We start from the raw sequence: 27,961 nt of genomic DNA on the forward strand, positions 1-27,961 counted from the left end.
CTGTTATATCCATACAATCGAATTTTACTCAGCAATAAACAGGAACTAATCTTTGATTGACTTAATTAACATCCTTGAATATTGAAATCATTATGGTGACTGAAAGAGCTCAGGAAAAAAACAATAATAATAATAACATACGATTCCACATATACTGAACTCTTGACAATGCAAATTAAATTAGAATGATAAAAATAGATAAACAGTTGTCTAGAGATGATGGTGAAAGCATGAATGGATTAAAAGGGGGTGTGGGGAAACTCTCAGGGGTGACAGAAATGTTTATCTTGTTTCTGAGTATATGCCTAAATAGACCATATTTTCTAATTTATATACTGGCAATTTATTATACTTAAATTTTACTTCAATAAAGTTGTAAAAACAGAGGGTATTTATTTTTCCAATCATTTCCTTTCTAGTAGAACACATTTTAACATCTTATTTGGAAAAAAAGGGAAAATTTGATTGAACACTACAAAACCCATCAAGCTCCATTTCTACAATATTTAGGAAAGGTAATAAATGTTTGATGAAAAGGAAAAAAAAAGGCTATTTTTTAAACAATGGTTTAATAATGGAAAAAAAAGAAAAAAAAAAACTTAACTTTCTTGTTTTCCAGATATATTTACCTAGCCAGCCTCTAATAAAACATGGCAACAACAATCTCAGGGGACATACGTAGAATTGGAAAACATGCTTTGAAAAAACAAGATCTTTTAGTCTGTCTAAATAAGAGATACTATATGATTTTCTGGTGAGATTTAGTCTAAACATTTACCCCAGAAAATGTTTAAACTGAAGAAACCGATATTTAAGCCTCTAAAGCAAAAGAGGAATGCATCTGTGATTAAAAGAAACGTGTATTGTGTTAGCAATCACTCTGTGAAGATAGGGTATTCCAAGTGGTTTATTTTGCACTGTATATTGAAGTGTGCATATTATTAAGAGATCACAAAACAAATTCATACTGCAATATACAATCCTCTGTTTATCCTGTTATTTTGTATGTGGCTGAAATAAATGATAGCTAAAAGGCCTCATAAAATTATACATGAGCATTACATATTATCTTGACACTTGACTCCATCTATCAATTTTAAATGTGGATGAGTGTTGAGGTTTGATTTAAATCTGTCAACCCAAGTGTCCCAGTAAGGCAGAAGCTATGTTTTATTCATTTTTCATCCAAAATTACTCTACCATTTTTAGGAATCTGAATCTTAAGAGTTAATGAAGAAACTGTGGGTTTAACCTTCGTATGGCTTTTTAAATATTTTCAGTGAAGTTTTACAATATAAACAGGTAGAAATTATGGATCAATAATAATTAGATTTTTATTTCATAGTGAAACATGTATGTAGGCATGGAAGGTTATTTCGAAGGTTCAGAAGATTCAGGATAGCTTTGATAACTATGGATACGCTCGAGTAAAAACATCATTAAATCTAATAATTGAGGAGCCTCTGACAGTTTACAAATAAGGAAGCTGATGTGTTTCCAATGAAGGTCACACAATTAATTAATGCCGATCCTAGGACTGGTAAACTAGCCTCTTATTGCCTGTGTGAGCCAGTCTGCCTTATCATGTTTTGGAAATGCCAATGAAGCTCACTTCTCATGAGCCCCCACTTCTTTGAGTATTTACATCAACAATTTAGCGATAATCCCATGACATCTCAAGCAAATTTTTTAAAAAATCTTTGCAAAATGAACAAGAAACAAAACTAAATAGTCTGTTACTTTAAAAAAAAAATGTTGGCTATCACTTGTTTAGGACAGAAGGAAGATGTCAGGACTATTCTGAAGACTTCTCCTCCAAAATGGTGGGCGGTTCTAGTATAAATCACGTCTGAACCATAAATCACGTTCTAGCACACTTCGGTCTTCTTTCACACAGCTCCACAAAACAAAAAATAAGCCACAACAACAAAAATATAATGTATATTTTGGTTTAAAAATAGCAAATTTAGATTCAATATATAAACACATTTGTTGAAAGTCTGAAAAATTGTTTATCATTTATAAATATGTTGTCATAAAAAAGATATATATGACAATGGAAAATAGAAAACAGTATTAGAATAAAAATGTTAAATAGTTTATCAGCATCACTTCTACCTTTCTGTATTCTGAATAACTTCTTTTTTTTAACAAGTGAGATGGTAGTAAGATGACTTCTCAAAGAGTTGTTTACCTTAAGCAAATAAAATAAGGAATTTGTGAAAGGATCAAAGAGGCTTCTAAACTTAAATATCAATTTTTTAAATTGTTTAATTGGTCATTCTTTGAATGTCTTGACAAGCACAGTTCATTAATGTGTATGGGCTACTTGAATTCATTAATAAAAAATATTTACTTCTTAAAGGCCTTCTCAATATGGAAAATACGTCTTGTTTCACAGTCATCATCATATCCCATCAATGTACGTGTACTGGGAATTCTCTCATGGAAACTTTTTGTCAGTGAGCCTGTCTTTACAGTCCTACTAAGACAACTGTGCCTTAGCCATCTATGAGAGCCTCCAACATTTTTGATTCCTGAATATTCATTAAAAATTATGTAAAATTGAAAGACCGGGCTTGCTGGCCTGACAGAGGCTGGAGACACCCTGAGAGTATGGCTCTCGACACCCTTTTAGCTCGGTAATGAAGTCACTCTTGAGGTTCAACCTTCATCCAAAGATTATACAGGCCCATAAAACAAAAGGAGACTAAAGGGGCACACCAGGCCGGGGGCAAGGACTAGAGGGCAGGAGGGGACAGCAAAGCTGGTAATAGGGAATCCAAGGTCAAGAAGAGTGTTGACATGTCCTGGGGTTGTTAACCAATGTCATAAAACAATATGTGTACCACTCGTTTAATGAGAAGCCAGTTTGTTCTGTAAACCTTCATCTAAAAGTATAAAAAATCACATAAAATTGTCCTCATTTTTTATCAAAATTATTAAAATAATTCTATAATTTTATGCAATGTCCTCAGGTGGATGGTGAATGCTTCATTTACATTAGCCCTCCCACTTGCTAAATTTCACACAATTATCGAAATCATTTGATTAATTTTAACAACTCTCCTTGTAGTCCCCTATTTGATGAAATGGAAGTGCTGATATATTTCACTATCTTTAAAATACTATTTTTTATTTTAGAAGGATGTCAACTAATTCATCCGTACGACCTGAATAAGAAATGAAGACATACTACATTTCAGAGAAATGGCCATAAATATTAGAAAAAAACAGGGAAAAAATCTAAGGCGATGTTGACTAATTACTGATAACTAATTTTCTAATACAGTTCAGTTGAGATTGTGTCTTGGGTTAAACATTGCCAAGAAAGGTCTCCGTTTTTAGGGTAAGCAATACCAAAACTCTTAAACATAGAGCGCTGTGAAATGTCTCACAATATCCACTAGGTGTCTCTAATAACTGGCTTTGAAAGACTACATTCATTTTTAAGTTCTGCCTTAAATATTGAAACACTGAATTTCATACGCATTTTTATTTTCCTGCAAAAATTCACCTCTTTCAAAGCAGAAAAAGCTGTTTTAATAAACATACAAAATGAAAATAACTTACATTCAATATCAAGGTACATGCTCTTTTGATGCCCTCCAATTCTACTTGCCGCTTCACAGTCGTATCTGCCTGAATCTGACAACTTCACGTCTGTAATGTGCAGCGACGAGCTTCCACGCTGCCCTTGGACTTCGATACGGCCGTCTGGGCTCTGTTTACATCGATTCAGGAAAAAGAAAGATTTTAAACTTGTTTTGTGAAAAACCATGACCAAACATATGGTGCTTATCATATATACAGCAAATGAAAATAAACTCTTACCTGAATGAGAAAAAAACAAAAAAAAAACTTTCAAAAAGTTGTTTCTATATATATGATCCACCGTTCTTAGGTTATTCATTTTACCTCCTGATAACTGCCATTTGCTTACAAGAAAACCGACAGGTAGTAAAAACTTGGAGCCCTGGTGGTGCAGTGCTTAAGAGCTCAGGGTGCTAACCAAAAGATCGGCAGTTCGAATCCACCAGCCGCTCCTCGGAAACCCTATGGGGTAGTCTGCGCTGTCCCATAGGGTCGCTATGAGTCAGAATCGACTCAAAGGTAACGGGTTTGGTTTGATTTAGTAAAAACATAAATAAACGTTTTATTAAACTGCTTTATTTAGTAGGCTCTTTCTTTTTGAAAAGCTCATGTGTTCTACCTGGAACAATTTTGTTGGCTTCCAATTATGTGGCTTACAGACATAATTAAACACAGCAATGCCTGTTCAGTTCTGGTTAAAGCCAGTCAACGAACATGATATTATTTCTACAGTGCAGTTTCATACTTCAACATTTTGAAAAAAAGTATCAAGATGTATAATAAATAAAGCATTTGAGAAAAAAATTTGAGAGGCATTTATAATTTTCATTTTTTAATGAATTTAATAGCACTGCTTGTAAGCATAATTTGCACCAGAGCACAACAGATACATTATTAAATATGTAGTCAGCACAATTTAAGTCAATCTTAGGAAGGTAATGAAGACAACATGGAAATGATTACCCCAGGCATATTGACTCAAATCAAAAAATTGCTTATAAACCAATCGTCTATAGATCATATTTCAAATGGGAATTCTTGTATGCAACATAATTCATATACCTAGACTTGCTTTTTTTAAATCACACATATTTCTTTAAAAAAAATATTTCTTTATAGCACACATATGCAAACATACAAATGTAGTCAATTTATTAAATTTTAATCTGACAATCAAAGTGTAATGAGCTTTTAGCATTTTATAATTCATTTGAGGCATTTACATCACTATTATTGACTTCATTTTCTTCAATACTTGAGGTGTTAGTGCCTCATAAACTATATCATAAATGCATTTGGCATAATTCATTATTATATAATGACACAATTGTTGATTTAAATTTTTATGTGACTGACATTCACAGAAATGTCATTATATTTTGGTTATTTATATTATTAAGACTTACTGTTTAATTTTAAGTATTACCAAATTGTTTTCCTTTATTTGTATCAAAAGACTATCTCAAACCTCTTCTGCAAACATGAAGTTGACTGGGACACAATATAATTAGCCTTTTGCTTTTTTTAATTATATAAGGAATATAATTATTATATTATCAGACATAAACACTCAACTTATTTACTATCAGAAAAATGGACTTAAAAAAATACACAATAATTTATTAGAAATGTATTACGTATCATCAATAAGGATATCTTGGCCTACGATATGTTCCTTCCCTCACCCCCACCTCCCAACTATTGCTAAAATAATAGTAGGCAAGGTTTTCAAGAGGAAGGACATTCTCCTCTGCCAATTTTTAATGTGTTCAGCTGCCAAATTCATTTACTTAATTGACAGAAAAATAAATAAAAAGCAAGAATTCACAGAAGTGAAAATCAGAATACGAAAACTCGGAAAGCAAGGTAACAATATGTTATACCAGTTAACTACTTTTCTTTAAGTGGGTACTCTTTGGTCTGTAGCTCACCACACCTCTACACCTCTATCCAATTTGGCCCTATTTAACTTTCCTTCCTTCTTTTTGTACTGACTTCCTTTGGCATTCATGACACCTGTAATCTCCTGTTTTTTTTTTTTCCAGTTTCACCTCTCTGGCGTACCCCTCAGTCTCTGCTGCAGATTCCTCCGTCTATAGTGTTCTCTGGTATTCTGTCCAAGGACCTCCATACGACAGTGTTCTCTTTTCAGTTAACATACTCCACTTGGACAATTTCATCGCCACCCACATTTAAGTTGACGATCTTTGATCACTCTTTCTCTAGCCTAGATCCATCTTTCCCTGGAGTTTCGTAAGCAGATAATTTACTTCTAGGACATATCCAATTGATATGTACTCAACACGCATTACCCCATCTCCAAACCTAATATGCTCTTCCCTACTGGTTTTCCTTTGTGTGAATGATATCACTTCTTTTCTTTGCCCCATGCTGTAGCACGTCCTCAGTCTTGATTAATTTCTAAACCAACCCACCTTTCTTCTTTCTTTTCTCCCTTCCTTCCTTTCTTCCTTCCTGCCTGCCTTCCTTCCTTTCCTGCCTTCCTTCCTTCCTGCCTGCCTTCCTTCCTTTCCTTCCTGCCTCTCTGCCTCCCTCCCTTCCTTTCTTTTTTCATTTCTTTTCTAAGTGCTGAGAATTCTTAGTCTCTCATCTTGTTCAACATTATTATTTTGATTTTAAGCAACTGTGTTTCTGTTGACCTCTCTGCTGACTGCCTCTCCTATACACGGTCTCAGCTTGTGCTGCTGAGTTTGAAGGGTATTGACAGACTTCTCCACACTTTGGAGAGAAAAATCACACTTCTAGGCTGAAAAAGACCAAAAAAAGACTCCCTGACTACAAAAGCCATTAAATCCATGTTATTTCCTATGCTTCTCCAGCAAAAATCATTGTAGCTGCCAAAATTATTTCTTGGGTAGCTAATAAGTTTTTTTTTTTCCTAAAAGCAAACTTTTAATTATCCTAACAACTTTATGAAGGTGTTGTATCTTCCTTGTTCTATAATTATAAATAATATTGTATTGCCTCCCAAACTAATGATCCTGTGCCTCAGTCTGATGTGCAAGAGCCTCCATGTAATATCCTATTTCTCTCAAGAACATTTTCCACATTGTACACCATCATTTCCAATTAATTTGAATTACTTGTGTTATTATGAATATCCTGGCTTTCCATAAACGTCATTCACAGGTATGGTTCAAATCATTCCCCATTTTTCCTCTTCCATATTTATATGGCAGGATTCTACCATCTACCATTCGATTTCCTGTCCAAACATCAATTTTTCTTCAATACAAGAAACTTTGGGAAAATTTGGGATTCCATGGGAAATTGTAAATCTTTTTCAGACTTAGCATGGGCTCTGCAAAGATGTACAATACGCATTCAACTCAAATACTTCCACTAGAAGACCAAAGTTAGTCCTTCTCATATCTGACATTCTAAAGGACATCTCTTTGTGCAACAAAAGGCATTACACATATCTGAAAGGAAATTCATTTATATATTGGCTTCGATTCAACACCTACTGAAGATTCATTTAAAACATCTGATATTCGATTGAGACAGGTTAATGCGCATATTAGCCGTCTATCTAGTATTTCCAGGTTCTAGCATTGAATTAAAGTAAGATGGTTAGAAAGCAAAGTGTCTCTACATTATTATTCCAATCCTCTACAGAAATGCACTTTCTGAAATTGATTTGATGTTATATGCTTTGCCTTTCTAGAAGGTCAGTATAAAAACTTCTCATTTGAATAGTATTTAAATATCTTTACAAAGCCATGATTTGTAGAACTAGTTTACTGTCTTTTCAAGAACGCTTTAATAAAATATACATGTGGTGAGCACATTCTTGAGTTTAGTTTCAGCAAAGATGTTGCTGGCAATTTTAATTTCTGAACAATTGAAATTACATGATGTGTCATGTTGATATGTATTTTTTTGTGATTTTAACCACCGAAACACCTATTGCCAAATTTAGAATCTAAATGCAGAACACAGTGCCTCTGAGCTGGGCAGCATTGCCTGTGTTCCTTGTTCTTTGCACTTATGTCCTTGATACTGCTTAGTCATTGGCCACTTTGACCTTTGGAGAAGAATTGAGGATCATGTCACTTTGTCACCCAATTATTTACTTGTACCCTTATTTTGTAATAAGTTTGAACCAGTCACTGGGTATACAGTGCTGAGAAAAAATAGACTAGTTTCTATCCTTATGGGGATTAATGTTTAACAATGAAGACAGATATTAATATTAAAATACCCTAAAAAGATACCATGACAGCATCATGTAGGGATACCACTATTTCATTTGGGGTATGAGTGAATGGGGGTGGTAGGTGGTGAGACATCAGAGAGATCCCTGAAACACCCAGGTGTGTATTGAGGTATAAAAAATGTTGAAAAGGGGTGGTGTTGTGGAGAGACTTCCAGGCAGAGGCCCCCAAAAGGCATATGAAAGAACCGAGAGAAGCCTTGAGAAGTGTAGCAGAGAGTGAGGGTACCATGACTCTCCTGATATTGGAGAGGTAAGTCGAAACCACACACAGGACCCAAAACAAATGCGGACACCAAAAAATCGTGCCTGATTTTGCACCCTGTTTGGTCTTATTCCTACTGACATTATATCTCTATCAAATGTAAATCAATCTCTACTTCAAATAGAGGCAGAGTCATTTCATAACTGTTTAATATGTAAACTCTAGAGATCGTTGTTGTTAATGTACCCAAAACTGTTGTTCTTCTTGTTAGTTGCCCTCGAGTCAATTCTAACTCATGGTGACTCCGTGTGTTATACAGTAGAACTACTTCATAGGAGGTTCTTGCCTATAATCTTAACAAAAGCAGATCACCAGGTCTTTTCTTCCTCAGTTCTGCAGGGTGGATTTGAACCACCCACCTATAGGTTAGTAGTCAAGCTCAAACTGTTTGTATCACCTAGGGACCTGTACCCAAACTAACATCTCAAAACTGTGTTACTGTTACATTACCTCGGACAATTTCTGCAGTTGCAGAATTTTAAGCAGAAAGATTCTCATTCTTTCTTGTAAGTTTCCTATATTAACTATTAGCATCAATTCTCTTTCCTCTGGGCTTCATACCAGTTTCCTCATTTTCTTCCTATTTTCATTTCATGAACTGAACTTTTCTATAATTACCCTTTCTCCTACCAGTGCAAATGGATATAATAAAGAATAATATGTGTAATAAAACTTCTTAACTTAGGTAGTTTCTACACTCAGTCATAGTACCTTTTTCTTCTCTTTGCATATATAGACTATAATTTATTTAACAAATAGGAATTGAATGTAATAATAATAAATGTTCACACATATAATAAATATCACTTCTTAGAGACCAGTCTAAGCATTTTACATTTATTAATTCATTTAGTTCCTATAATTGCATTATGAGGTTGGGACTATTATCATCTTCATTTTAAATATGAGGAAAATGAGGCATTGACCACTTCTTTAATAAGCAGCCAAGCACTGGGAATCCAGTGCTGGGCAAAAACTGACTAGTTTCTACGCTCATGAGAATTAAAGTGTAACAATGAAGACAGGTATTAATTTTAAAAACCATACAAATATACTGTGAAAAAAATTATGCAGGAATCCCACTTTCATTTTGGGGGTCAGTGAATGGGGGTAGGGGTTGGTTAGAGGTCAGAGAGAAGTTCCCTAAAAAACTCAGGTGTGGAATGAGATCTGAAAATGGTGAAAGAAACTTTAAATAAGAGGTATAAGTCATACAGCTCATAGGTGATAGTTGCTGGATGTTCAGGTTGGTAGGCCCAAAAGTTCATGTACTGAATCACTCTGCTATATGGCTTACCACCTGCACCAAAATTATGGGGTTGAATTACATACAGCAATACCACAGCTATGTGGCAGGCACTATGCCAAGCCCTGGAGATAGAAAAATGTCTAAGAAAGGCACAGCTCTCAATCTCACAGGTCATATGGTTTAAGGGAGAAATGAGCATTTATATTGTGGAATACATGCTAGGACAGATAAAATCCTGGAAGAAAGCCTAGCATAGCCTACAGAGGATGGGGTTTATAACCTATAGGTATTTCTATCTAAACTGAATCATGAAGGATACGTAGTAATAATAAACTAGGAACTGTACTGGTTACATAATTTATGAAACCCAATGCAAAGTGAAATGCAGGAGCCCTAGCTGAGAAACTATTAATACTTTAAAGACAATGACAATAGTACATAAAATTAAGCATAAATCCCTTCTGAATATAGAGCCTGTTGTGACTGCACAGACCACGTACCCAAGAAGCTGGCCATGGCTAGGCAGAAAGGAGGAAAAGGCAGGAAGATAAATATTAAAGTTTCAAGTATGGGAAATGTAGCCCTGAGCTTGAGGGAAAAATTGATATGTTCAAAGGACCGAGGGAAGCTCACTGGGGCTGGCACATCCGATAAGAGTTGGAATGGTGTGAGAGATGAAGAAACTGGAGAGATAAGACTGCCAACTGAAAGTCTGGGAAGTCAAGGGGCAATCAATAAGCACATGAAAAGATGCTCAACACTGTCAGCTGCCAGGGAAAAACAAATCAAAGCCACAATGGAATACCACTTAGCATCCACCGAAATAGCTATAAAAAAATCACATAACAACGAGTACCGGCAAGAAGACGGAAAAATCAAAAACCATCAGTGCTGGTGGGAATGTAAAACAGTGCAGTGATTCTGGAGAACAGTCGGGCAGTTCTTAAGAGGTTAACCAAAGTGTTACCATATAATCCAATAATTCCACTCCCTGTTATGCCTCAGCAGGAATGAAAACATGTCCACACAGACACACTTTTACACAGGAATATTCATAGCAACACTATTCATAAAACCAAAAATTAGAAACAACCCAATGCCCATCAACTGATGAATGGATAAATAAAATGTGGTATCCAACAAAATGAAGTTACTTAGCAATAAAGAGAAACAAAGTACTGATACATTCTACAACGTGGATTAACTCTAGAACGTACTGCTAAATAAAAGAAGCTAGTAACAAAGGCCACATACCGAATGATTCCATGTACATAAAATGTCCAAAATGGACATATCTATAGATACAGAAAGTACATTAGTGGCTGCCTAGGGCTGGAGGAGAATTAAAGACTGATATTTCAAATTAAAAGGTTATCATAAGTCAAAATTAGAATACATCTTTCAGAAATTTGTATATTAAAGAGTTTGACTAGGTGAATTTCAAACAGCAATTGACAAAATGCTCGTTGTCAGAACGTGACCTGAGTATTTATATTATACTGCCTAGGAGTGCTAACTGCTTTAAGAAAAAGCAGGGTAACATAGTAGTTAAAACCACAGACTGCAGAACCATTCTGTGTAGGTTTACATCCTGGCTGTGCCGATTACTAGTTCTGTGACCTGAGGTTAGTTACTTAACGTAATTGGGCTCAGTTTCGCATTCTGTATAATAGGCATAATAAAAACAGAGTCTTCATAGCATTGTTATGCTGCCATCAAGCCAATTTGGACTCTTAGCAACCCTATAGGACAGAGTAGAACTGCCCCAGAGGGTTTCCAAGAAATGGCTGGTGGATTCAAATTGCTAACTTTTGGTTAGCAACCAACCTCTTAACCACTGTGCCACCAAGGATCCTGTGAAGAGCTTAAAAAAAAACACCTGTTAAATACCTGATACAAAAATAGGCCAAAAAAAAAAAAATCTGACTATCTAGACCTAAATGATAAACACGGGTTTTACATAACTATCCATTTCATCTTAAGTTCCAAGGGCATTCTCCATACATCCTGTGTCAAAGAGAAATAATAACCTGTCATCATCTTCTTAATTAACAGTATTTTATTGCTGCTAGATTTCTCTCCCAATCACACAGACCACATGACAATTATTTATACTAACTCTTGTTCATGAGATATATAAATGGTACTTAATAGGGAAAAAAAATATAATCAGGACAAAAAAAATCTACTAAAGGAGAGCAAAATTATTACTGAAAAATGTTAAACATTTCATATATAAATGAATAAATTATTGAATAATAAAATGCAGATTTTATTTCATCCATAATAATAATAATAAAACCCTAGATATTGACTTTATAATCATGACATGCATGGATGGTTTGAATGTATTCTTCATCTTGTTCTTGGTCATATTATTACCTTTCCTGCTCAAATACCAAGATTCTATAGGCTTTCTGTAGATACAAGCTCTGTGAAACCATTTAGTGGTTTTAATTTTGTAGAACTCTAATGATCATGCATCATATACTCAAAATTGATGTCAAACTTTTATGAAGTTACCTGACTCCATGTCTATTTTCTATATCACTGTTGCTTATTCATGATCATTCATTGTGATTAGAGTTCTAAGAAAACCCTGCGGGGTAGTTCTACTCTGTCCTATAGGATTGCTATCAGTTGGAATGGACTTGACGGCAATGGGTTGATTGGTAGAGCTCTAAGAATGTGAATTAGAGAAAGGGGAAAGGACTCATAGTTTGATTGACTATTATTTTAGCACAACTGTTGGTATTCTGTCTGACAAAACATTTGTTCATATGTGAGTGTGTGTAGAGTTTTCAATAAATTATAAGATAATAAAGCAAAATATTTGAGATATGGTTGTTCAGAGAATTCAGGATCTATGAATTCCGGCCACATGTATGGGACTAGAGCAGAAAGCCAAGACTTACAAAATCCCACTGATTCAAGCTATCAATCTACGTAAAATTTCATTGCTTTCTCCAAGTTTAAGAAAACAGAAATAATAGGATGATAGTTGCTCTCTTTCGATTTCTGATTTTTGTGTATATCCTTCATAATGGAAAAGAAGGAAAGTAAGAACTGTTCATTGAAAAAATCAATAAGGGATAAATAAGCCAAAAAGATACTCTGATCTAAATATTAGACTAAGCGCTCAGCTGTGAACCTGAAAGGTTGGCAGTTTGAACATACCTAGCAGCTCCATGGAGGAAGACCTGGCCATCTGCTTCCATAACGATTATAGCCAACAAAATCCTATGTGGAAGTTCTACTCTGTCACGTGGGGTCACTATGATTTGAAATCCACATGATGGCACACAACTACAACAATCATGAGGTAAAATTTCATTTCACTTCACACACAAATGAGAACACAGAACAGAGATCTGGAAGGATGAGGCAAATTATACTCTGAAACGTTTGTTATTCAACATTTATTACAATATCGTTAGATGTATTGTGATGATTTGTGCCTCATAATTGAGCTCACCTCGTTAACACTGATATCAGGTAATTAAACCATACTGCTCTTTAAGTAATACTGGTAGTCACTAATAAGTACATCATTTCAAGGAGCCCTGGTGGTATAGTGGTTAAGAGCTCAACTGCTAACCAAAAGGTAAGCAGTTCAAATCCACCAGCTGCAGTTCTACTCTGTCCTATGAGTTGGCACTGACTTGACAGTACCGATCAACAACAATACATTGTTTCAAGCCCTTGAGAAAGCCATACTAATCTGGTTCAACATTTTTTTTTTTTCATTTATAATTAAAAATGTTCAACCTTCTAAGGCAAAAATTAAAATACCATATTAGAAAACAGATGAAGTGAAGTATTAAAAATGTTAGTATTGGAATGTAAAATATTGATAACTGTTGCAATTGAATGATAAGTACAATGGTTTCACTATATTATCATCTAAACTTTTGTATTTATTTTAAAATTATTTCTTATATTCTATCATGGAAATTTTCAATGTATTCCAGATGAGTGTTGTTTCTTTAGCTTGTTTTTTGAATTAAGAGAACATGTGGGAAAGACCAGAACTCAAATTCAAACCTAGAGCATGCTTCTACAGTCCACTTACAATAAATTTTTGTATTAAGAGCCACTGAGATTTTGGTACTATTTATTTTGCAGCGTTATTACAGCACAAACTGACTAATACACAGAACTTTATTGCTTTTCCCCACATCTGGTGAGGACTAAATTATGCACGTCCAGCCCTAGGTACATAATAAATGTTGTTATTATTATCGGCATTTATTAACCAGTGTCTAAGCATTATGGAAATCTAATTCAAATTAGAGACAAAATGAGAAACTTGTTTTTGAAAGTAGAAAGCACAATATTCCACAGGAAGATGTTCAATAATGTTATGTAAAATCCTCACAAAATGCCTGACATATAGTTTATATTCAATAAATGTTAACTATTTTTTTTTATAGTCATTGCCCTTTTTCTTTAGTGTTTTTATATAAATCCTTGTAAAACATTCTATAAAGGAAAGATGCAATATGAAAAAACTCAAAAGATCTTGAAAGCATTTTTCATTGCTTTGTATAATAGGCCAAATGAGGGCCCCGTTCTGAGCCTCCTTACTCAGAACATGAGACAGAGCTGCTCAAAAAATGTTTTAATCTCTTTCATGTCTATGTTTCATTTGAATAGTTTCTATTTTTCTGTCTTTGATTTCACTAATCTTGTCTTCTGCAGTCTAATCTACTTTCAGTAGTCTAATCTGCTATTAATCTGATCCAATGTCTTTTTTCATCTCAGACTTTTTTCTAATCTCTAGATTTTAGGTTTGATCTTTTAAAAATAATCTTCTGTGTATTTCTTTATTGTGCTCATGTTTTTCTCTATCTTTACTATCTGTATGATGCAGTACATGTAAGAAAGGAAAGTGTGTATGTTAATGTTCCTGTCTACTATTACTATCAGTTATGTCTTTTATGGATGTTTCTATTTATGGTTTTTGTTTGCTTGGTTGCTTGTTTTGTTTTCTTTTTATTATGAGCCATTTTTCCTGTACCTTCATATGCCTCTTAATTTTTGATTGGATGTTAAAAAAAAAAAACACACTGCAAATTTTATATTTTGAGTATTGGATTCTTATTATAACTACTTAAATATTTCTTGGTCATTTTTCTGAGACACCATGAAGTATCTTAAAAACAAAATTTTTTTTGAGACTTGCTTTTAAGCTTTGTTAGTTGAGTCCAGAGAAGCCTTTAGTTTAGGGCTAATTTGGACACATTATTAAAACAATACTTTTCAGTATTCTTGTGGTTCTTTCCTTGTTTTTATAGTTTCCTCCTAAAGATATACTGATCATTACTCACCCGAAGAATCCAGGGAAAAACTAAGGCAATATCTGGAGCTTTCTCTCTGTGCAGATCCCTATTCTCTACATAGCTCTCCCCTGCCTGGTATGCTGCCCTGAAAATTCCAGCATGCTGGGTACCCTAAACTCTGAACACTCTCTCTCCATTGTACCAATCTTTATCACTGCATTGCATTCTGGAAACTCTGTCTAGACAGTGGGCTTAAGAAATCACTAGGCTCACATCCTTTGTTTCCCTTTTCTCAGGTTTCATTGTGCTGCCCATATTTCATAAATTTTTGTTTTTGTTTTTGCTATTGTTCTTTAACGTCAGTGTGTAAATTGGCTCCCTCTTAATGTATCATGGCTAGAAGCAGACGTTCTAATGAACATTTTAAATTGTTACTAGTTCCACAGTTATTGTAAAAAACAATGCATCACATTTACCATCTAGTAACCGTATTTTATTGCATATATGAGAATTCTTACAGTATACCGCATGTCACTATTAACAGCATCACTTTTATCTAATTGTTTCTACAAAGTAGAAACATATCTGGCGATGTATGGGCAATTTTTTTTTAAATCCCATTATGCCAAATGTATGTTTGAATATGTATTATCCCACAGATGAGAAATTTTATAAAACTAAAATGTATAGTTATTATCATATATGCTGGTAGTATTATAACAGATACATACTCTGTTTTGAATATGGGGCTGTGCTCAGTGTTTCCTATACTTGATTTTAATGTCTCATAATGACACACTGGCAGGAGGTTCAGGGAGGTGAAAAACATGTTCATGTAACTGTGCTTTGAACTCTGCTCTTGCTTGTTGTCTGACATGCATCATTGATTGACATAATTACCTTAAATGAAAGTAGTCTATATTTACTGGAAAGGATCTTTTATATAGAACATGAAACATAACCACCAGAACCTACCCACAAAACATCAAAATACCAAAATGACAATTCCATCAAATAATTTTTGTCATCAGATATTAAAAGAACCTACCTGCAAGAGACAGCTAAAACTTCATACATAACAAATGGATGAACTTCCCTGAACTGGTTTTATTTTTTGTTTGTTTGCTTTTGTGTACAGTAGCTCTCCATAAAGAACAGGCAATGGAAAACATAAACTGTATAAATGAACAAAACTTTTTAGAATTATTAGAAGTCTTCAACTAAAAGAGAAGGAACTCTTAAGAGAGCATCTAGTAAAGGTTATTAAGACAATAAAATCACGTGTAAGAGAAAAAGGGTTGAAAATGTTGATGAAATGTTATGTTTGTTCCTTTAACAAAGCAAGTAGGCCAAGTAAACCACTTGCCCAGTGTGGACTAAATAAATCATTGCTACATCTTGTTACTATAGAAAGGAAAAGATACAGTATGGATTTTTTTTTTTTTAAATCAAGAAACTGTAAGGCATTCTATATTTCTACATTATATCCTTTTATCTAAAAGAATCTATGAAAATTATGCGCTAGACAGGTTTGTGATGAATCTTTACTGTGATGTATATCAATGTCTAGATGATAGAAAAACTATGAAGATTATCATTAAAGGGATCCTAATGAAGGAGGGCTAGAGACACAGGAAATAGAGATACTCAGGGAAACTACGTGTCTATGCCATAACATAAAATGATGAGAAGCAACCACCACGGAGCTTCTAATTTTGTGCTGTGATGTGCATGTATAAGAAGTGGTCAAATAATTATACCACAAGACAGATTGTTCACATTTTATGAGAGTGTATTTTTAAAAAATATATTACTTAGTATAAAAGTATGCAGTGGGATAGGTATGGTTCTGATAATAACAGTCAGCCAGTCATGTTTCCTATAACTTAAGAAGAGGATAAGGTCAACATAAAGCTCCAACATCATCTTCTCCAGGGAACACATAGCAAAAGTGTACACTTTGATTGCTTGCTAACCTCCTGCTGCTATACAAGTTGTATATGGGATCACCTTAATTATCACTTTTACTATCACTTGGCCTCAAAGGAGGTTTTAATTTATGGATAAACAAATTATTAATCCGCTAAACAATCAAAGGGTTATATCGACTCATTCAAATTCTTTAGCAACGGATATTCTATTACTTTAGCAAAATACTTTTTTAGTTCTGGTGTGATCATAGTTCCTCCCATTTTGCTGGGCATAGTGAACTTTGAGATTGATTGTAAGTATCCATACAGTAAATAAATTCTCATTTTTTACATAGTTTAAGCTATTAATTAGCTTTCAGATTTTTTTTATTTTTATTTTTTAAGTTAAAGAATATTGGTCTCCACTGTATCCTTACTTTAAAGAATCCAACAATTAACCTAAATATTCTCATAATTAATGTCTGTGAAAAATTCATAATCTATCACATAAACTTACTTTGGCAGTTCAAAGACCTCTCCGCAAGCTAAATAAATAAGTAATACTGGAAACTGCAGTCCGCACATCAAAGATTTGTGATAGTTCCCACTGCACTAATGACTTGCAAAGTGCATTCAGTGCTGTAGATGGATAAAGTAAGTATGCCATTAAAAAGCTTGCAATTCCCAAGGATTAATGGAGGAAATCTGAAATCTCGGTTGGTTGGAATGGATTGATCTTAATAGAGTGCCAGTTTGCATGGCCAAAACTTTATAGTTCAGGGTGCATTTGGCAATTCTTATTAGAATAAATGAAAACCTGACAATTCCTGAGATAGTACAACTTTGACACAGAGCATGCGAATTACACGAGCATGGCTATAATACGCAGCAAGTTCCCAAGAATCATCTTCGCATAGAATTATCATTTACTTTCATTTGGTAAATATTTATTAAGAGTCTACTATGAGTCAAGCAATGTAATGTATTGAGGATCTGGTAGTAAATACAACATGCAAAAATATTTGTGTATGGAGCTTTCATTCTAGCTGGGAAAGAAATAGATGAGTAAAATACTTTGTATAGCACGATTAGTAATATGGTGAAAAACAATGAAGAAAAGGCAATAGGGGTGTCTGTATATGTTTTGCATACGCACGCACTCCACGATTTTAATGTTATTAGATCAGGGACAGTCTCAGTTAGATGGTGACATTTGAGCAAGTAGCTAACGAAGGTGAGAAATAAATATATGTGCACATATAGGGGAGGACAATATGAAACTGTGGCAAGAGTCAGGAAAAACAAAAGACCAGTGGAACTTGAAATGAATGAGCAAGGTATAGAGAAGATAAAGAAAAAGAGGAGGTAATGAGGATTGGAAGGGTGGAATATCACGTAGGGCCTTGTAGTTAATAGCTGGGATTACAAAATGATAGAAGAAATTATTGGAGATTTTGAATAAATGAGAGATATTATCTGACCTGCTTCAAAAGAACTATTCTAGCTATTTTAATGAGCATAATAGCGACAAGGATGAATGCATGGAGACCTCTTAAGGAGCTATTGCAACAGTCTAGGCAATGATGATGACTTGGACCAGGGCAGTAACAATAGAGAGTTGAGAAATGATTGAATTATGAATATGTTTAAATTAGGGTGAACAGGATTTGCTGAAACACTGGATGTGGGTGTAATAGACCAGAGTAAAAAATTTTTCCAAGATTCATAGCCTATATAAGCGGAAAGAAGTAGTTCACCATTTAATGAGTTTGGGATGATCGAGAGAGAAGCAGGTGTGGTGGTAAATTATAAAGTTGGACTGGACATTTTAAGTGTGAGGTATTTATTTAATATACAAATGAAGCTTTCCTGTAGGCATTTGTGTCAAGAAGAGCGGAGATCAGTGGGGAGGGCTATGGTTGAAATTTGATAATGGTAATTAAAAACTTGAGATCTAAGGAGATCACCAAGTGAGTATGCATATTTAGGGAAGATGTATCCAAGAATGGATCCAAACCTAGGCTCTCTGTTATTGAGAGGTCAGTTAGGAAAAAAAATAAATAATGACCAAAAGAGATCGAGAGGAGGAATCAGTGTGGGAGAAGAAAAACCAGACAGAAGAATGTACTGGAAGCCACGTGAAGAATGCACTTAGAACAGATAATTTAACTGAGTCGCTGCTGCCAGGAAACAAAAAATGATGACAGATAACTCACCACTAAGTTTAAGACAGTGAAGTATTAGTGACCTTACCAGAGAGTTTCAGTGGAGTGATGTGGTCAAAGCCTGACTGGAGTATATTCAACAAATAATTGGAAGAGGAAAGCAGGAGAGAGCAAGTTTAAAAGTTTTCAAAGAATTTTGCTGTAATTAGAGAATATATAACAGATGGCATTTGGAAGCCTTACATGATATCAGTTTATCAGTCAATATATCTATCTATATAATCACACACATGAATACAGACACAGTATGTAGGAAAATATATATTTCAGAGGAAATATACTTTTGAATGCTGATGGGAAGGAACAGTCAGGTAGTGAGAAAAAACTGTTTGGAATAGAGAAATGAACTACTGGAGAGTAATAAATTAGACATATGCCATGATATATGGATATATACCATGATAAGTAAGAGAATATAGGATTTAGTATACACATAAAAACTCAGATATTTCATTGATAGTAATATATGTGTGTAGATGTAGTAAATGGGGATTTATTAATTTTTCCCCTATTTTTTAGTAATAAATAAGCTGGATCATCAGCTGAGCTTTTTGGGGGTAGTGAGGCTTGGAAATGTGAGCTTAGAAGAAACTGCAGGAAGCAGTTATCAAAGACTGTTACTGAAGGGATGAACCAGGAAAATGTGAATGAGCACCACGTAGAACCAACAACCCACTTTAGGTTACGGGAGACAATTTTAAAGAGAGTATTTCTCCAGCTAAGGTTAGCTGTGTTAGTACATGTGTGAATAGGCATGGAGGTAAATAAATACAGGTGGTGTTTTGCCCAAAAAGTTTCAAGAAGCAAAACGAGATTGAAGAGTATATATGAGGTTTTTGTTGTTGTCAGTTGCCATCAAGTCAGCCCTGACTCACCGCGACTCCATTAACAACAAAAAGAAACTTTGCCCAGTCCGGCACCATCTTCAAGATCATTGGTACGCTAAAATTCACTGATATCTCTGTATTTCTTTATAGCTATAAGATTTTATATTTTCTCCAGTGGTAGTAGCATATTACTTCTCAAGAAGTAATTACCATACTAAAATTGCTCTCAATATATAAATGACGTTTTTCCAAAAACAATTTAGCAAAACTGTTAACCAGCATCACAGTATCTTACAGTCTGATGACAGGTTCTTTCTAATGGAAATTCTTCTACAGATTTAAAAAAAAAAAAAAAAGTTCATAAATAAATGATATTTTCAAAAAATCAATATTTTGATTTTATTGCCTAGCATTCGCTCAAAAAACAGTTTTAAAAACTACATATTAAATGCATGACTCGACCTCTTTGACAATCTTTACTCAAGCTGTGAGATGAAAAAGAAATAGCAGAAAGTTGTAAATGATTGAAAAACCCACCTCTCAGCAAGCTCAGAAGCATTCAAGGAAGATCTCCTCTATGCCTAATTATATTCCACCATCCACATGTGACGGGGGATAGAAGTATCCATTTTGCCTACTGCCCAGCAGGGACCTATAATATTGCTCTCAGAACACTTGCAGAAAAAAAATGCACTAGGCAGACCTTAAAAATGTCATTTAAACACAAAATCCTTCAAGAAAGGCCATTATCTCTAGAAAGAAAAAATAATACAGGCATTAAAATCTACAGGTGGCAGATTTTGGTGGTATGCTCCTTAGTTTTCTTCTATACAACTGGAAACTAACTTCTTTTTGTCTATCTTAAAGTCATCACTAAAGTAACCTTAGCTTGTCTTACTAATTGAGTTATATAGAAAAGCTAAATGGAAGAAGGAAATTGGAGACACACTGTCTAACCATACTAAGCTATTAGAAAATCATGAGCTGAAAATGAGTAACTATCTGGATTTAATAAAGACTTAACATCAGAATAAAAAATGGCGTTTTAAAACATATGATTATCTACTAAGCCAGTAGAGAAATTTAAAGAATAAGGAAATTTCAAAGCCTACAGGAAACATATTTTATAAACAATAAAACTATCGTTCATAAAAGTAAGACAATTTACCCAATATCACGGAACAGGTAAACGGCAACCCAGGATTTAAAACAAAGAATCAATGTAACAAATATCACATCACATTACTTCATCAAGCTCTATTTTCTATGAACCAGGAATTCCTAAACTAAAAAAAAAAAAAAAAAGTCAGAGGTTATACAAATGAATGTCCTTTGTATATCTTACTCTATGTCTAGCTCTATGGGAGATCTACATAATATTATTTTTCTAAATATCAAGGAAACATTGTATATGTGCACATATGTGTATGTTCAGGCACATGTGCATGTGTGACGGAGAAAATATAGCAATTTCAAAGATAGATGATCTCTACAGGGCACACGCACTGTCTTAGTTATCTAGTGCTGCTATAACAAAAATACCACAAGTGGATGGCTTTCGTAAAATGTTTATTTTCTCACAGTAAAGTAGGTTAAAAGTCCAAATTCAGGGTATCAGCTCCAGGGGAAGGCTTTCTGTCTCTGTCAGCTCTGGAGGAAGGTCTTTCTCGTCAATCTTCCCCTGGACTAGGAGCTCCTCTGCGCAGGAATCGTGGGTCTAAATGATGCGTTCTGCTCCTGGTGCTTTTCCTGGTGGTTAGAGGTGCCCCTCTCTCCCTGCTCACTTCTTTCTTTTATATTTGTAGAGATTGCCTCAAGACACAATCCAATCTTGTAGGTTGAGTCCTGCCTCACTAACACAACTGCTGCCCATTCTCCCTCATTAACATCATAGAGGCAAGATTTACAACATAAAGGAAAATCACACAATACCTAGAATCATGGCCCAAATTGATACACACATTTTTTGGGGGACATAATTCAATCCATGACATTCTACCCTTTGGCCTCCCAAAATCACATCCTTGCAACATGCAAAACATATCCACCCCATCATATCATAGCAAAAGTCCTCACTCCAAGTCCCAAGTCCAAAAATTCCTTTTCATCTGTAAAATCTAGAATACAAGTTATTTGCTTCCAAAGGTACCATGGCAGAACGGGCACAACCTAGATATTTCCATTACAGACAGGAGAAATTGGAGGAAAAGAAGGCATGACAGGCACCTAGTAAATCAGCAGAACACATTAGATTAGCCCTTAAGGCTTTGAAAATAATCCTCTGTTCTCTGAGATCATTTACACAATAGCCCTGCTGTCTAGACTCTAGATATTGGCCACATTCTCCAGATTCTTAGTGGAGGTCCCTCAGCCCTGGGCTTCAGCTCTGCCTTCCAGGCCCACTGGGACAGCAACTCTGCTTCCTCGGCTTTAGGAGCACCATTCTCCTCGTCCATCTGAGTGGCAACTCCACCCTTACAAACACCAGAGGCCATGGCTCCACTCTTTGAAACCCCTGAGGTCATGGCCATACCTTTTGAGACTGAAGCATCTAGGCTGTTTGTGTTATTTGTCTCTTCAGCTTCTGCTTCCTGGTTTCCTGGCCTCTCTGCTCCTTGGGCCTCACGCCCACATCTGCCCTGCTGGGGCAAGTGCTCTAAAGCTCTGTAGCTCTGCTGATAAGTACCTAGACACATGCCTCTCCACCAGGAAGCCTCTTGCGCATAGGCACTCAGCTCTCTCACTCCTTGTGTTAACTCAAGTGCCGTCTCTTGCTGGTCTCCTGGTTCTGCTGCTATTGGTTCTCTGCTGCTACTGGTTCTCTATCCATTCACTGTTTCAAAACCACTTCCACATTTTAGATATCTGTTAGAGCAGCACCCCACCCTGGGTACCAAATTCTGTGTTAGTCATCTAGTGCTACTATAACAGAAACATCATAAGTAGACGGCTTTAACAAAGAAAAATTTATTTCTTTACAGTAAAGTATGCTAAAAGTCCAAATTCAGGGTGTCAGCTCCAGGGGAAGGCTTTCTATCTCTGTTGGCCTTCTCATCAAACTTCCTCTGGACTAGGAGCTTCTTTGTGCAGGAACCCTGGGTCCAAAAGATATGCTGTGCTCCTGGCACTGCTTTCTTGTTGGTATGAGGTCCCCTGTCTCTCTGTTCGCCTCTTTCTTTCATATCTCAAGAGATTGCCTCAAGACACAATCCAATCTTGTAGATTGAGTCTTGCCTCACCAATACAACTGCATCCCATCCCACTTCATTAACATCACAGAGGCAGGATTCACAACATACAGGAAAGTCACACAATATGGGGAATCATGGCCCAGCCAAATTGATACACACATTTTTGGGGGGATATAATTCAATCCATGACACACACTGATTCATCTCCGGTGGTTTTCATAATACAAACTAATTCCTATCAAAGATGAACTGGATAAGAATCCCTGGGAGAGAGGTTCAGTTAGAACCCTGGGAATAAGTTTCATCAGATCTCTGGAATGAGGCTCAGTCAGATCTCTAGGAGTAAAGTTCAGTCAAGTATTTGTGTATACAGTTCCTCAAGTGATTCTGATGCACAGACTTGGTTAAAAACCACTCCCCTGAATATTATAACTCGAAGATTACTTCCATAGCAAGACAGAATATCAGGGTAGCAAAGGTTATTGACAAAGGTCTATGATAAAGGTTATCTAAGACCATCTAATACAACATCAAGGAGTCCCTCGGTGGCACGCCCAGATAAGCTCTTGACTGCTAACTCAAAGGTTGGTGGTCAGAACCACCCAGAGGCACTTGGAAGAAAGGCCTGGTGATCTGCTTCTGAGAAGTCACAGCCATGAAAACTCTATGGAGCACAGCTCTACTCTGCAACACATGAGTCCGAAGTGGCGCAACAAGTGGTGGTAGCAGTAGTAGTAATGAAACATCATGACAAATGAAAGCATTTTCTTTTAAAAACTAATGGTCTTCCAGATTATACTAGAGAAATTAGAAAGACCTAGGAAAAGGAAATCAGAAAAGCAATACCATTTATAATCGCCCCTAAAAAAATGAAATACTTAGGAATAAATTTAACCAGTGATGTAAAAGACCTATACAGAGAAAACTACAAAACACTACTGGAAGAAACCAAAAGATACCTACATAAATGGAAAAACATACCATGCTTATGGATAGGTAAACTCAACACTGCGAAAATGTGAATTCTACCCAAAGCGATCTACAAATACAATGCGATCCTGATCCAAAGACCATCAGCGTTCTTCAAAGAGATGGAAAAACTAAGCATTAACTTTATATGGAAAGTGAAGTGGTCTGGGATAAGTAAAGCACTACTGAAGAGGAATAAAATAGGAGGACTCATACTACCTGACCTCAGAACCTACTACACAGCTATGATAGTCAAAGCAGCCTTGTACTGGTACACTGACAGACAAATTGACCAATAGAACAGAATTGAGAACCCAGATGTAAATCCATCCAGAATGGTCACCTGATCTTCAACAAAGGTCCGAAGTCCATTAAATTGAGAAAAGATGGTCTTTTTAACAAATAATGCTGGCAAAACTGATGTCCATCTGCAAAAAAATGGACAGGTACCACACCTCACACCATACACTGATTCAAAATGGATCAAAGATCTAAATACAAAACCAAAAACTATAAAGATCCCAGAAAGATCAACCTTAGAGGCCCTAATACACAGCATTAACAGGATACAAACCATAAATAACAATACACAAATACCAGACGGTAAGTTAGATAACCAGGATCTTCTAAAAATTAAACACGCTCATCAAAAGACTTCACCAAGAGAATAAAAAAAGAACCTACAGACTAGGAAAAAACTTTTAGCTATGAGAAATCTGACAAAGGTCTAATCTCTAAAATCTATAGGAAAATCCAACACCTCTACAACAAAAAGACAAATAATCCAATTAAAAAATGGGCAAAGGGTATGAACAGACACTTCATAAAAGAAGGTATTTAGGCAGCTAACGGACACATGAAGAAATACCATCACTAGCCATTAGAGGAAAGCAAACAAAAACTACAATGAGATACCATCTCACCCCCCAACAAGGCTGCACTGATCAAAAAAACAGAAAATAATAAATTTTAGAGAGGCTGTGGGAGATTACACTGCTGGTGGGAATGCAAAATGGTATAACAATTTTAGAAAATGATATGGCACTTCCTTAAAAAGCTAAAAATAGAAATACCATACGATCCAGCAATCCCACACCTAGGAATATATCCTAGAGAAATAAGAGCTGTCACACAAATAGACATATGGAGATCCATGTTCACTGCAACATTTTTCACAACAGCAAAAAGATGAAACAGCCTAAGTGCTATCAACAGATGAACTGATAAAAAGACTATGGTACACACACACAATGGAGTATTACACAATGATAAAGAACAATGAAGAATCTGCAAAGCACTCACGAAATGGATGAATCTGGAGAGCATTATGTTGAATGAAATAAGTCAATCACAAAAGGATGCATATTGTATGAGAACGCTATTATAAAAACTCATAAAAAAAGTTTACACACAAAAAGGGATCTGATGGTAATGAAGGGGGGGTGGAAAGGAAAAACATTAACTAGACAATAGATAAGTGGTAACTTTGATGAAGTGTAAGACAGTACACAATACTGGGGAAGTCAGCACAACTTGACCAAGGCAAGGTCATGGAAGCTTTGTAGACACATCCAAACTCCCTGAGGGACTGAATGACTGGGCTGAGGGCTGGGGACATGGTCTTGGCGGACATTTGGCTCAACTGGCATAACACGGTTTATGAAGAAAATGTTCTACATTCTACTTTGGTGAGAAGTGTTTTAGGTCTTAAAAGCTTGTTGGCGGCATCTAAGATACTCCACTGGTCCCACCCCATCTGGAGCAAGGGAAAATGAAGAAAACCAAAGACAAGGGAAAGATTAGTTTGAAGGACTAATGAATCACAATTACCACAGCCTCCACCAGACTGAATCCAGCATAACTAAATGGTGCCTGGCTACCGCCACTGACTACTTCTGACATGGATCATAATAAAGGGTCCCGGACAGGGCTAGAGGTATATGTAGAACAAAATTTTAACTCACAAAAAAAGACCATACTTACCGGTCTGACAGAGACAGAAGAAACCCTGAGAGTACGACTCTTAAAAAGAAAAAAAACCAAACCCACTGCTGTCGAGTCAATTCCAACTCACAGCGAACCTATAGGACAGAGTAGAACTGCCCCACAGAGTTTCCAAGGAGCACCTGGCAGATGTGAACTGCCAACCTCTTGGTTAGCAGCCGCAGTACTTAACCACAATGCAACCAGGGTTTCCAGTATGGCCCTTGTTGTTGTTGTTCTTGTTAGGTGCCGTCAAGTCGGTTCTGACTCATAGCCACCCTATGCACAACAGAACGAAACACTGCCCGGTCCTGCGCCATCCTTACAATTGTTGATATGCTTGAGCTCACTGTTACAGCCACTGTGTCCACCTTGTTGAGGGTATTCCTCTTTTCCGCTGACCCTGTACTCTGTTAAGCATGATGTCCTTCTCCAGGGACTCATCCCTTCTGACAACATGTCCAAACTATGTACGATGCAGTCTTCTAGCCATCCTTGCCTCTAAGGAGCATTCTGGCCACACTTCTTCCAAGACAGATTTGTTCATTCTTTTGGCGGTCCATGGTATATTCAATATTCTTTGCTACCACAATTCAAAGGCGTGAACTCTTCTTTGGTCTTCCTTATTCATTGTTCAGCTTTCACACGCATATGATGTGACTGAAGATACCATGGCTTGGGTCAGGCGCACCTTAGTCTTCAGGGTGACATCTTTGCTCTTCAACACTTTCAAGAGGTCCTTTGCAGCAGATTTGCCCAATACAATGCATCTTTTGATTTTTTGACTGCTGCTTCCATGGCTGTTGATTGTGGATCCAAGTAAAATGAAATGCTTGACAACTTCAATCTTTTCTCCATTTATCACAATGTTGCTCATCGGTCCAGTTGTGAGGATTTTTGTTTTCTTTATGTGGAGGTGTAATCTATACTGAAGGCTGTGGTCTTTGATCTTCATTAGTAAGTGCTTCAAGTCCTCTTCACTTTCAGCAAGCAAGGTTGTGTCATCTGCATAACACAGGTTGCTAATGAGTCTTCCTCCGCTCCTGATGCCCCATTCTTCTTCATATAGTCCAGCTTCTTGTATTATTTGTCCAGCATACAGATTAAATACGTATGGTGAAAGAATACAACCCTGACACACACCTTTCCTGACTTTCAACCAATCAGTATCTCCTTGTTCTGTCCGAACAACTGCCTCTTGATCCATGTAAAGGTTCCTCATGAGCATAATTAAGTGTTCTGGAATTCCCATTCTTGGCAGTGTTATCCACAGTTTGCTATGGTCCACACAGTCGAGTGCCTTTGCATAGTCAATAAAACACAGGCAAGCATCCTTCTGTTATTCTCTGCTTTCAGCCAGGATCCATCTGACATCAGCAATGGTATCCCTGGTTCCACGTCCTCTTCTGAAACCAGCCTGAATTTCTGGCAGTTCCCTGTCGATATACTGCTGCAGCCATTTTTGAATGGTCTTCAGCAAAATTTTGCTTGCGTGTGATATTAATGATATTGTTCTATAATTTCCACATTTGGTTGGATCACCTTTCTTGGGAATAGGCATAAATATGGATCTCTTCCAGTCAGTTGGCCAGGAAGCTGTCTTCCATATTTCTTGGCATAGATGAGTGAGCACCTCCAGTGCTGCATCTGTTTGTTGAAACATCTCAATTGATATTCCATCAATTCCTGGAGCCTTGTTTTTCGCCAGTGCCTTCAGAGCAGCTTGGACTTCTTCCCTCAGTACCATCAGTTCCTAATCACATGCCACCTCTTGAAATGTTTGAATATCAACTAATTCTTTTTGGTAAAATGACTCTATATTCCTTCCATCTTCTTTTGATGCTTCCTGCATCATTTAACATTTTCCCCATGGAATCCTTCACTATTGCAACTCGAGGCTTGAATTTTCTCTTCAGTTCTTTCAGCTTGAGAAACCCCAAGCGTGTTCTTCCCTTTTGGTTTTCCATCTCCAGATCTTTGCACATGTCATTATAATACTTGGTCTTCTTGAGAGGCCCTTTGAAATCTTCTGTTCAGTTCTTTTACTTCATCAATTCTTCCTTTTGCTTTAGCTGCTCGGCGCTCAAGAGCAAGTTTCAGAGTCTTCTCTGACATCCACCTTGGTCTTTTCTTTCTTTCCTGTCTTTTCATTGACCTCTTGCTTTCTTCATGGATGATGTCCTTGATGTTATTTCACAGCTCCTCTGGTCTTCGGTCACTAGTGTTCCA

The 27,961-nt window shown here is 36.1% G+C and overlaps 1 protein-coding gene across 2 annotated transcripts in view; it reads right to left on the reverse strand.

Moving 5' to 3' along the window:
• The window catches only part of NCAM2 (neural cell adhesion molecule 2), a 553,783-nt gene that overhangs the window by 150,215 nt on the left and 375,607 nt on the right, over positions 1 to 27,961 (reverse strand). For both annotated transcript variants that reach the window (XM_049857852.1, XM_049857854.1), the window contains exon 9: positions 3,574 to 3,724. In XM_049857852.1, coding sequence (XP_049713809.1) covers positions 3,574 to 3,724 — 151 coding nt within the window. The remainder of the gene's footprint in view (positions 1 to 3,573; positions 3,725 to 27,961) is intronic.

Source organism: Elephas maximus, chromosome 18 (genome assembly GCF_024166365.1).
Source record: "Elephas maximus indicus isolate mEleMax1 chromosome 18, mEleMax1 primary haplotype, whole genome shotgun sequence".
In the NCBI taxonomy this organism is placed as follows: Eukaryota; Metazoa; Chordata; class Mammalia; order Proboscidea; family Elephantidae; genus Elephas; species Elephas maximus.